This window comes from Rutidosis leptorrhynchoides, chromosome 9, assembly GCF_046630445.1.
Source record: "Rutidosis leptorrhynchoides isolate AG116_Rl617_1_P2 chromosome 9, CSIRO_AGI_Rlap_v1, whole genome shotgun sequence".
NCBI classification, from domain to species: Eukaryota; Viridiplantae; Streptophyta; class Magnoliopsida; order Asterales; family Asteraceae; genus Rutidosis; species Rutidosis leptorrhynchoides.
Window position 1 is genome coordinate 11138471 of NC_092341.1, and position 12288 is coordinate 11150758.

Consider the following 12288-nt stretch of genomic DNA (forward strand, 5'->3'; position numbering starts at 1 on the left):
TGGAGAGATGAAAGTGAGAGGTGGGTTTTGGAGAGATGAAGTCAACCTAACTTGGTTTTGGAGAAATGAAGGTGAGAGGTGGGTTTTGGAGAGATGAAGTCAACCTAACTTGCATCTTGCCTACTTTTTTCCTTTTGATTTTTCTTTTTTATTTATGTTTGTTTTTAATTTTAATTTAATGTTATTATTTAAGAAAAATATATAATAAAAAAGTTTTGAAAAAAAAATGGACACTTAAATAGACACTGTTGACACCCTCACTCATGTGCCATTCAGTCAATCTCAGTGTCCATTTTGGACACTGAAAATGAACATTGAAGAGGACTACGGATACCTCGTGCTCTAAGCATCACTTTTCATTGTACTTAGCATTCTTCTAAATTCTTCTAGTCAGAGATTGATTCAACTTTGACCTCTTTTATGTGGCTGCAATTGTATTTTGACCCTTTTTCAGTACTAATTGATTAAGCTTATATACTTTGACATTATATATCACATTTTTTCGAATTCGTCAACTCGAGTGACTTGCATTAAAGAGTCTATGTGACAGTATCAATTGGATTAGTTGTAAACGTATAAATTTAAAGAAATGATTTCATCAAAATGTTGATTATTGTTTAGGAATATTCTCAAAAGCATCTTATGCATTGACAATCTAGTACCAGCTGTTATAAAAGAACCAGTAGTCACCTTTGGATGAGGATGATTTTAACACACCCTTTTTTGATCCTCACATACCTATTTTAACCTTTTACTCTTCTAAATATACTCCATTTCTTTAAATTGGTGTATGAGCATCAAAAAATGGTGTGTTAGAATCATCCCCTTTGGAAACCTATGTTTCGCTTAATTTATAGTAGTAAATTTTTTATTTCAATTTTTTCCCAGTTCCTGAAAAATGAATAATAAAATGTGGGAAGCGGGTATGAATCTGAATCTGACAAATCAAAGTGCAACTTTGGTGAAGACTTTGGATTATTTACAAAAAGTACTCTGAACTCTCAATATAATCATATTTTACCCTATTAAATCGACAATTAACTTTCGTTAACGTGAGAGATGAAATTGGAACCTGAAAATGCTTTTAAGGATTAAAATTTACAGGAAATGAAATTCAGGGATGAAAATGGATAAAATGGAAAAACAAAGGAGGAAATGAGCAATTTTGTCTAAAATCAACCAGGTAATTTGCCCCACCTCTTCTTCTCTTAAAACACCCTATTATCGCCGCCGTCATTTGCCCTTCCGTCATTAACCAGGTAATTGCCCTAATTTATTGTCATCGACTCATCGATTATCTGTTGATTTCTATAACTACACAACCAATTTTTATCCTATTTATTTACCTATTTTTTTGTATTTAATCGAAGCTTATTATTAGGTTAACATGCTTCTCATATAAGTTTAGTATATTGATATAAACTCGATATAGGGTATAGAGACGAACTATGAACAATTGCCACCTCATCATCCGCCGTGGCTACGCCACCAGATACAGTGGCAGAGTAATCACCGAAATGAACAACGGCCGTTCATTCGCCGTCGAAGTCCGTGTCCCAAACATCCAACAACTTGATCCTAGAGGCTATGCGTTACCTCGCCGTGACCTAATCTGTAAAATCCTCAACATTTTACAATCCAAATCATCACCAAACCCTTTCATCGAACTATCAGACTATCTACAAACCCTAACTCTAACCCTAACCGTTTCCGAAGCATCCGAAATACTAAAATTTCTTCACTCTTCATCACTCGCTCTTCAGTTTTTTTAGGTTTTGTCCTTCCTCAATTCCTAAATTTCGTCATGATTGCTTCACCTACAATCGGATTATTCAAATACTTGCCAAGTCATCATCGCCTGATCGGTTCGACTCTGTTCGTAGGGTTGTTGATGAGATGGAGCGGTCCAACGTCCGTGGAAACATCTCAACGGTTAACATTTTGATTGGGATATTTAGTGGTGGTGAAGATTTGGATCGGTGTTTACGGTTGGTTAAACAATGGGAGCTTAAGATGAATCGTTATACGTATAAATGTCTTCTTCAAGCTCATTTAAGATCTCGTGATTCAAATATAGGATTTGAAGTTTATCAAGAGATGAAAAGGAAAGGTTATGAACCGGATATTTTTGCTTACAATATCTTACTTGATGCTCTTGCCAAAGATGAAAAGGTTACAACTTTTTTGTTTTTGTATTGATAAAGTTGCTGTTTAGTTCATAGTTTGCTTTGTATAATTGAATTTGCGTTTATCAGATTGATGAGGCGAATGAGGTGTTTGAAGACATGAAGAGGAAACATTGCGAGCCTGATGAATATACATACACGATTATGATACGAATGATTGGAAAAAACGGGAAGCCTAACGATGCAATAAGAGTCTTTCAAGAAATGTTATCGAAGAATTTAGCGCCAAATTTAATTGCTTATAATACAATTATTCAGGTGCTTGCTATGAACCGAATGGTTGACAAAACTATATACCTTTTCTCGAAGATGGTAGAAAACGGTTGTCGGCCAAATGAATTTACTTTCAGTATCATTTTAAATGTTTTGGTTTCAGAAGGACAACTTGGTAGACTAGATGAAGTTGTGGAAATATCAAAAGAGTATTTGAACAAGGGCATATATACGTATCTTGTACGTACGCTTAATAAACTAGGTCATTCTAGTGAAGCTCATCGTCTATTTTGTTATATGTGGAACTTTCATGATAGTGGAGATAAAGATGCGTATCTATCGATGTTGGAAAGTTTATGTAAAGAAGGTAAATTTACAGAAGCTATGGATTTTTTAAGTAAGATTCATGAAAAGGGGATAAGTTCAGATACGATTATGTATAACACTGTGTTTACTGCACTTGGGAAATCAAAAGAAATATCTCATATTCTTGATTTGTATGAAAAAATGAAAAAAGATGGACCTTTACCAGATATATTTACTTACAATATACTGATTTCGAGTTTTGGAAGAAGTGGACGAGTTGACGAGGCTGTTAAGATCTTTGATGAGCTGGAAAATAGTGATTGTAAGCCTGATATCATTTCGTATAATTCTTTAATTAATTGTTTAGGGAAAAATGGTGATGTTGATGAAGCTCATATGAGGTTTAAAGAGATGGAAGAAAAGGGTTTGAATCCTGATGTTGTAACGTATAGTACACTTATCGAGTGTTTTGGAAAATCGGATAGAGTTGAAATGGCTTGTAGATTGTTTGATGAAATGCTTGATAAAGGGTGTTGTCCGAATATTGTCACGTATAATATATTATTAGATTGTCTTGAAAGATGTGGGCGAACTGGTGAAGCTGTTGATTTGTATGCAAAGCTTAAAGAACAGGGTTTAACGCCAGATTCAATTACTTACTCCATTCTTGAACGTTTACAAAGCGGTTCTCAAAGGAAATTTAGAAGTCGGAGACAAAATCCGATTACTGGATGGGTTGTTAGTCCTTTAAGATGATTAGTAAATGAAGTCTTGATTCGCTCAGTAAGTTTCAATGATTCAATTTAGTCAAACTATCACAAATGGTCTATGTGGTTTGTATCAGAAATCACTGGTGGTCCTTGTACTTTTTATTTATCATGGATGGTCCCGTGGTTTGCATTTTGAATCACCGATAATTGTTGTGGTGCATAACCACATGGATCATTCTTGATGAAATAATGCAAATCACCGGGACTACTGGTAATTCAGATGCAAATCATAAGGACAATCGGTGATTCAAATGCAAATCACAGGGACCATCTTTGATGGAAAAATGTGCAGGGACCATTGGTGATATTTTCTCTTCAATTTAACCTGCAAATAGTTACAAAGATCTTATATCGTGTCGACCTTTTTTTCTTTTTTTTTTCCTTCCTTTGTTTTTTTGTGTAATATCTTGATATTTGTTGTACAAACTTGCATCTCTTTTTAGAACATGTGCTATTGGTGGTTAGATTTTTCTGAATAAATGAGTATGATGAAGAAAGACATAAAATCTAGTGTCTTTATTGTACTCCATAAATTATTAAAATTGGTGGACCAGAGTATAAGCCCTATGATGTAGTATGATACCACAAAATGAAAACGTGGGATTTTATGTACTAAATTGAAGGCTACGGGCCCTTGATTGGGCAAATATGTAATATGTTGAAAAGCTAAAGGTTAATTCGGTATCAAAGAGTATATATAAACAACTTTGGAAAACCTATTAATCATCCCAATAAAAAGTTTAATAGTAAAATTTAGTAGTAATGAAATTGTTGTTGGTGTTTCTTGTGCTTACTGTAGCAACTGTAACATCACGTTCAACACTGAACGACCACAATGTAATCCGTACCGTCGTCTCAAAACCGAGTAGTTATCGCGATGGTTCGGTCGATAACAAGTGTCTGAGCTGGCGGTTAACGGTGGAAAGCTACAACCTTCGCGATTGGAAGCTAGTACCAGAGGAATGCATAAGCTACATTGGAGATTACATGATGGGTACACAACATCCTGAAGATTGTACCGCTGCTGCTGACGTGGCGTTTGCTTATGCTCAAACTGTTAACCTCACTGGTGATGGGAAGGACGCTTGGATCTTGGATATTGACCAAACTGCCCTTTCTCTTTTAGATTATTACTCTCGCCCTACAGTTCAGTTTGGGTAATAAGTAATAACCATTACATTGTATCGTCTTTTTCTTTGTTTAATCAACTTTTTTTTAGTGAGATGTTAATTTTACAGGGGTATTTTGTATAACGATACGATGTTTGAAGCGTGGCTAGCAGAAGGGCGTGCAACTGCGAACCCTGCGGTGCTTAAATTGTACAACGACTTGATTTCAATAGGTTTCAAGATTGTGTTTATTTCAGGAACATCGGAGGGTCAACGAGATGTGAGGATTGCTAATTTGAACAAGGCAGGTTATTACAATTGGGAAAAGCTTATGCTAAAGTGAGTAATTTCATAAATACCCTTTTATTTAAATCTTTTAAACTTAGGGTGCGCTTGATAAAACTAAAAGATAAAAAGTGTCCAATAGTTCGTAATCTGAATGATCCAAAGCTTTTGAATGAAGTTGATTCTGGACCTGTTTGATAATCATTTTCAATGAACAATATGAATGATATAAATTTATCTTATTAACCTTTTGCATTAATAAAAAACAATAAAGTTGTTTAATATCTGTTCCTGATATAATTAAAAGACATGTCAATGGTGATGGTTTAGCATTCAGCTCTGAATCATTTAGTTAACAAGTAATCAAAGCACCCTTAATTCCCTATTGATGGTTAATGTTGTGAACCGTGTGTTTTTAGAGCGGAGTCGGAGCATGGGACTACTGCACAAGTGTACAAGACGAAAAAAAGGACACAATTAGTGGGAGAGGGATACAGAATCCATGGAAATATGGGAGATCAATGGAGCGATTTGATTGGTGATTATAGTGGTGATCGTACATTCAAGTTGCCGAATCCTATGTTCTTCATTCCTTAAATTGACCACTGGAGAAATTAAGTAATAATTGACGGGGTTGTAATGCATGGTGGCTCTGGAACGATGTAGTTTTAGTTCTGTTGCCCTAGCTTTGCATCCCTGTAATGTCATTATGTAGCTTCTTTAGGAGCTCATAACAATAAGCATGTAATAATTTGGTTATGGAATAACACTATTACGGAGTATATTATCCATGATAAAATTCACTGCAATTATGTTATTTATACTTATATCACCCCAATCTTTCTCGTCCTCATTCCTTTCTTTTGTAAAAATAAAAATAAAAAATAAAAAATATTAATTAGTGTATTATTCTCTACATTTCCTTTAACCAGTCTCAAGAATAAGCGTAAGTTATGGATTTTCATGTAATATTGAAATTGTTTTGTTTGCCGTGATTTAGCTTATCAATTTTTATGAGATCTAAAAGAAATTGATTTTATAAAATCTAAAGACAGGTCAACGTATATGTTTGGCTACTTACATGAAATCTAAAGAAATTGATCCACGAAACGGGTGTCCGATAAAACTAGCCAAACATAATGTTATGGCCACATATATTTACAAAACAATCCTCCGAACTTACTTGACAAGGTGAGGTGTATATTCACGTCCGCTTAGTATCTACCTCACGGAGGTAAACAACGTAGATGTACACCTCATTTGGTCAAATACTTTTTGAGAATTGTTTTGTACATAATATATATATATGTGGTCATTTCTCTAAAATATTACTAATATGCTTATTTTTTGTTATCTTACATAATCCTATATAGGGTAATTGCCCTTTTTTATCCGCCCAACATTGTTGATTTCCATGATATTGAACTTCAATATATACATCCCTTGTCGAGTGAAAAGTGATGAAATGGATTTGGCGCTTGTTAAATGTTTCCATGGGCACTTTCAAGTGAAACAACTAATCCGTATTAGGCCACACACAATAGTTCTATTCTTTCACTGAACTTCTCTCCTCCACATTAGCGCCACATCAGCACAAACCCTTTAACATTTCTTTCACATTCCTTTCACTAAACACTCACAATTATAAACTTCACTACCCCACTTTACCCATTTTTTATTATTATTTAAAACTTAAAATATTAATATAAATAACATTTATAAATTGAAAAAAACAAAAATAAATACGGATTAGATAATAATAAATACGGATTAGATTATAATACGGATTAAAAATAAAAATAAACCCTCCGCAGCTCATCACCATCGTCACAGATCAGGTTCTCTTCATCGTATAATTACTCCGGTTCGTTTTTCCCTCATGATCTGGTTACACTGCTGGTTTGAAACATCTTCAACAACAACCATAATCAATGTTATTTATATTGAAGAAATTAATAAAAAAGAAATAGAAAAGGAGAAGAAAAGGAGAAAGAAGAAGAAGAAAGGGAGAAGGAAGAAGGTGGGCCCCACAAAGTCGAACGTTAGAAGGGTGAGGGGACTCACTGGCGGCAGCTGTGGCGGAATGGTGGTGGTGGGAGACACCAGGGGGCGGACGGGTGGCGGCTCCTTTCACGAGCCATTACATGTGGCCTTAGTGAAATGTTAGTGACTAGCCTTATGAGAGTTTGGTCGAAAGTCTGGGTTTACTTCTTTTATTCTTGTACATATTGCTTGATTTATTATACATTTTAATTTTTGTGGGTATATCTGAGTACTATTTAATGGATGGTATGGTGTGTTTAGTAATGAATTGTGAAACGTTAGTGAAAGGAGGTTATGTTAATGTGTCGCTAATGTGAATTAGAAAAATTCAATGAAAGACGATAAAAAATAGAGATATGTCTCATAGAAATAAACTAGCGAAATGACCCGTGAAATCACGGGTTTGTTTAAATGAAATAGTTTAATACTAGTAATATGTTTTAAGTATTAAGATAATGTAAATGTTAAAGTCATTTGATTTAACGACCCGTGAAACAACGAATTCTGACTAAGAAACTTTTCGTTGCTTTTTACAAATATACTGATGTACTTAACTTTGTAAGAATAAATGAACTACCTTGATGTACTTAACTTTGTTATAAAAGCCTACATTACAACTTTTTATTTAGACATTTATTTCGCATACATATGTAACATAATTAATCTCGTAAAAAGCACACACACTTAAATAATAATGGAGTAATATAATAACTATAATTATAATTATAATTATAATTATAATTATAATAAATAATATAAAGTTTGTTTAAAAATTGAGAATTTATATTTTTAATAATAATTATTAGTAATAACAAACGCCTTTTGATAAACTTTTAAAAATAAAAATACAATTATTATATGAAGGTTGTGGAATATGTTTCAAAGTTTGTACATGTGTTTATAAGGTGATTTGTAAAAGATCATACAATTTGTTTTGAAGCTTATACATATACATATGGTCATGTGAGTGTTTTATCATGAGGTTGTACATAATGTTTCAAATATTGTACATATGGTCCTGAGAGCGTTTTACCATAAGGTTGTATATAATGTTTCAAATATTGTATATTTAGTCATGAGAGTGTTTTATCATAAGGTTGTACATAATGCTCCATATATTATAAAATTAACATGTTAATATTTTTTATTAAATATAATGACATCATCATGAGGGCTTAGAATTTTTTTCTTTATTTTTTGAATTTTTTTAAGCTTAGATGAATCTTATTTATGATATCATTAAGTTGATTTAATTTAATTGTAAAAATAATTTTATTTATGACTCACCTACATGTCCTCAAAATTTTTCTTTTTTCTTTTTGACTTTCTTTATAGAAGAAAAAAAGATAATTATTGCATCTTCATTTTATTATTTTAATATAACTTATAGATTACAAAAAACGTCGATAATACATTATAAAAACACGTTTAATATAGTAGATGCTATTGATGGTCCCGTCTTGGCGTCTAGTGGCTTTGCATCCTTATAAGGTCTTCTTCACAGGCAATAGATTAAAACCATGTCACGAATTTGTATGAATTTTCATAAATAGTCTCAACGAGGATATAGAGCTCGCGTTTCGCTACAGGATGGTTTTGGTCGGTGTAACGATTGATTAACAGAACTTTAAAGAAACAGTTAACGGGTCGGTTAACGATTGATTAATTGAACAGTAAAAAGATGGTTAACAATTGGACAATTAGACGTTAAAAAAATTAAGAAATGAAAAAGAGGGAAAAAAAGTATAAAAAAAGTTATAATTTAAAAAAAAAAAAGGTTTACCAAAATACACTAAAAGTTGGAGATATTTACGAAAATGCCATCGTGAATAGTGTAGACTCCCATCACATCACATTTAGTATTATAGTATAGTAATAACTAGTGTTCGAACCCTCGCTTCGCGCCGGGGTTCGGTTTTCAATGTATTATATTGCGTTTAGTTTGTAAAATTATTTCGTGGCTAAAGATGATATCGTTTGTGACGACCCGGAAATTTTCGATCAAATTTAAACTTAATCTTTATATGTTTCCGACACGATAAGCAAAGTCTTTAATGTTGAGTAGGGGTGTTCATCGGTTCGGTGTATTCGGTTTTGAAATTTTTTTGGGCAAAACCGAAAACCGAACCGAAAACCGAATTCAAAGTTAAAACCGAACCGAACCGAAAACTGAATTCGAATTCGGATTCGGTTCGGTTTTCGGTTTAAACCGAATATTATGAAAAAACTAAGAATGGTGGTAGTTTAATTGTGGCGTTACTGATGTCGTAGTTATTTATATCCTAAAACAATGACGTACTATTAAATTATCAAGAATTCGATGATTTATTAATATTTACAGCTTAATTATGACGGTTACAACATCTGTTAATAAGAAGAAGAACATAATAATTTGAGTAATATAATTATAATGTAAGCTACCAAATCGTCATATGGGTGAGAACATATTTTATTGATTAGATCCCAAATTATAATGACATTAAAACATAAATATACAAATTAAATATATAAAAATTTTGAATTCGATTTTGAGTTCGGTTTTCGGTTAAACCGAATTTAGAATTTTCAAAACCGAAAATCGAACCGAAAACTGAATTTAAATTCGGTTTCGGTTTGACTCGATCCGAAAACCGTTTTTCAAATTCGATTTAGTTATTTTTCGGTTTGGTTTCGGTTTGATTTTCGGGTTCCACGGTTTCAAACCAAATACAGACCACCCCTAATGTTGAGTCTCAAAATTTTTTGAAATTTGTTTACATGGATTCAGTTAATCTTTGACTATTCCCGACGATTCACGAACCATTATTGGTAAATATATATATATATATATATATATATATATACATATATATATATATATATATATATATATATACATATATATATATATATATAAATGTAAGTATATATATAATAAATTGGAATTAAATATATCATATAAGATACAAAGTAATTGAGTGTAATTTGAAATGAAGTTATATATATGATTTTTTTAAAAAAAATATTGTTTTATATATAAAATGCATAAATAATAAAATTTTAATAAAAGTTGTAATGATTGTTAATATTGTATAAGTACTAATATATATATATATATATATATATATATATATATATATATATATATATATATATATATATATATATATATATATATAGTTGTCATATCAATATTATTATTACTTTCAAAATAAATATCAGAATTAATAATATTATGTTATAAATATGAATTTTCATGTATATAAATTGTTATATTATTAATATTATTAACATTATTACTATCAGTAATCATATTTATATTATTATAATTAGTAGTATTATTGTATTGTGGGTAATAATATTATTACCATTTTATAGTTAGTATCATTATTAATATCAAATATTATTATAATTAATATAATTATTATCAGTGTAATTGTAATTAATATTTATTAGAAAACAATATCTTTTATTAATAATGAGATTGATATCATTTTTTTTCTTCTGAAATTAAGATTATATATTATTATTATTAGTTCCATTATTTATACTAAAAATTAATGTATACATATAATAAATATTATTATGTTTTCTATATATATATATATGTAATATACAAAAATAAATATAATCGATATACACATATACAAATACAGAAATATATATATACATATAAAAATACTTATACATATACAAAATACAGTTATATTTTATAAAAGTATTTATACAGTATGTATATACATAAATATGGTTCAGTATATATAAAATCAGGAAAATTGGGTTTTTCAGTTGTAAATCGTTTTCAAAACTAAAGTTGATTTAAATTCTGTCTGAAACCAGTACAATATGATTCCAAGTTAACCACAAGGTAATAAAATCAGTTAGCCATCCAATTCTCCTATTAATTATTTTATACGATTCTGTACTTGATCGAATATTAGTGTTGACAAATCATAACTACAAAACAAACGTTAATGGTGTCATATTAGCTGTAATTATGTCTATTAACATCTACATATTACTCTACAATTACAATTCGAGTTAAAACATCAGAATCAAAATCCAATTTGAAGAACACAGCACAGGTACCCTGTTCGTGTTCTTGATTTTGAAAAATTCAAATTCAAACTCTATTTCAAAAAGTAATAATGTAGTTTAGTTAGGATTCGTTATTTTAAATTATCTGCAAAAGATCTTTCTCCAACTCTTCCTATTTAATTCGAATTTTGGAGTCAAACTTGATTTTCAAAAAGTCAAACCATTGATTCATCGCGAAATTTGAGTTACAGTGAATGGTTTAAGTTCAATTAAGGGTGCAGAAAGTTTCTAAAGGATTTTTCTAACCTACTTCGTATTGTAATTATTGTCTAAAACTGCCTTAAAATCAAAAATAGGATTTGAATTGTTAGTATTCTTCAAAATGTCTATCCTTCCGTTCCAGCGTTTTTTTATTTATTTGAAATCTGTTTTATTTAATTTACACAAGTTCTAAATGTTTCTGTGTCACTTATAAGTTCTAACACCAAATATAAATCCTAGTTATGAATTGAGTTAAGTGTGAGATCTGATCGACTGGTATCGAAGAAGAAGAAGAAAAACAGAAATTCATACCGGTTATAATTAAATAGGATTGGGTTTTAATCAGAAATATACAAATGGTTCGATGGTTAAGAGGAGAGTCGGGTGAGCGAGAGGTCTCGGCTTCGATTCCGGCCTGAGAGATTTCTTTTTAGAAAACCATTTTGAGGTAGTTTTCTTACTAATTGTTATTATTATTGTTATTATTAATTTTTGGTATTATTACTAAGTATTATAGTTATTATTATTGTTAGTGTTACTAATAAGTATTAGTTACCTTTTATTATTATCATAAATAATAAATACAATTATATTACTATTATCATTAAGATTATGATTATTATTATCATTATTAGTATGAAAATAATATAATTCCCATTAATATTAGTATTAGGATAATTTTATGATTTTTAGTATTAGTATTAATATAAGTGGTTTTTATTAACATTATCATTATTATTTTAATTAATATTTGTATTAATAACATTGTTATAGTTATTAAGATTATTATGATTATTATTAACATAAGTATCATTATTAACAAAATCATTATTATTATTAATATTTTCAATATTAATAAAGTTATTATTATGATCACTAGTAAAACTTTAATATAAAAACTATCATTTTAATAAATAAATATTTTGTACATAAAAACACATTTATTATATATACTATAAATATATTGATATTCCATATAACTATATGAAAAACATATTATCATTATACATATGACTACATATGACAAAATTAGGTATTTTAATATAATACTAAATATATATAGATACTGATATAACTACAATAATCATTTTTGATATA

The 12288-nt window shown here is 30.1% G+C and overlaps 2 protein-coding genes across 2 annotated transcripts; both read left to right on the forward strand.

Annotated features, from left to right (window-relative positions):
• Positions 1-1230: 1230 nt before the first annotated feature.
• Positions 1231-4411, forward strand: LOC139865800 (pentatricopeptide repeat-containing protein At1g51965, mitochondrial-like). Its single transcript, XM_071853900.1, is given in 5 exon segments — positions 1231-1259; positions 1433-1763; positions 1765-2172; positions 2256-3488; positions 4275-4411. Coding segments are annotated over 3 exon segments (1929 nt in total). The 5' UTR covers positions 1231-1259; positions 1433-1448; the 3' UTR covers positions 3462-3488; positions 4275-4411.
• Positions 3470-5656, forward strand: LOC139865801 (acid phosphatase 1-like). Its single transcript, XM_071853902.1, has 3 exons — positions 3470-4632; positions 4714-4923; positions 5289-5656. Exons 1-3 carry the CDS (start codon positions 4238-4240, stop codon positions 5464-5466), a joined length of 783 nt encoding a protein of 260 aa, XP_071710003.1. The 5' UTR covers positions 3470-4237; the 3' UTR covers positions 5467-5656.
• The last annotated feature ends 6632 nt before the right edge of the window (positions 5657-12288 follow it).

Bases quoted from the DNA above. Each gene is read 5' to 3' on its own strand.
- LOC139865801 (XM_071853902.1), top strand. From the start codon at position 4,238: ATGAAATTGTTGTTGGTGTTTCTTGTGCTTACTGTAGCAACTGTAACA. The intron at 4,633-4,713 runs GTAATAAGTAAT...TTAATTTTACAG, and splicing joins CGCCCTACAGTTCAGTTTGG to GGGTATTTTGTATAACGATA. The intron at 4,924-5,288 runs GTGAGTAATTTC...GTGTGTTTTTAG, and splicing joins TGGGAAAAGCTTATGCTAAA to AGCGGAGTCGGAGCATGGGA.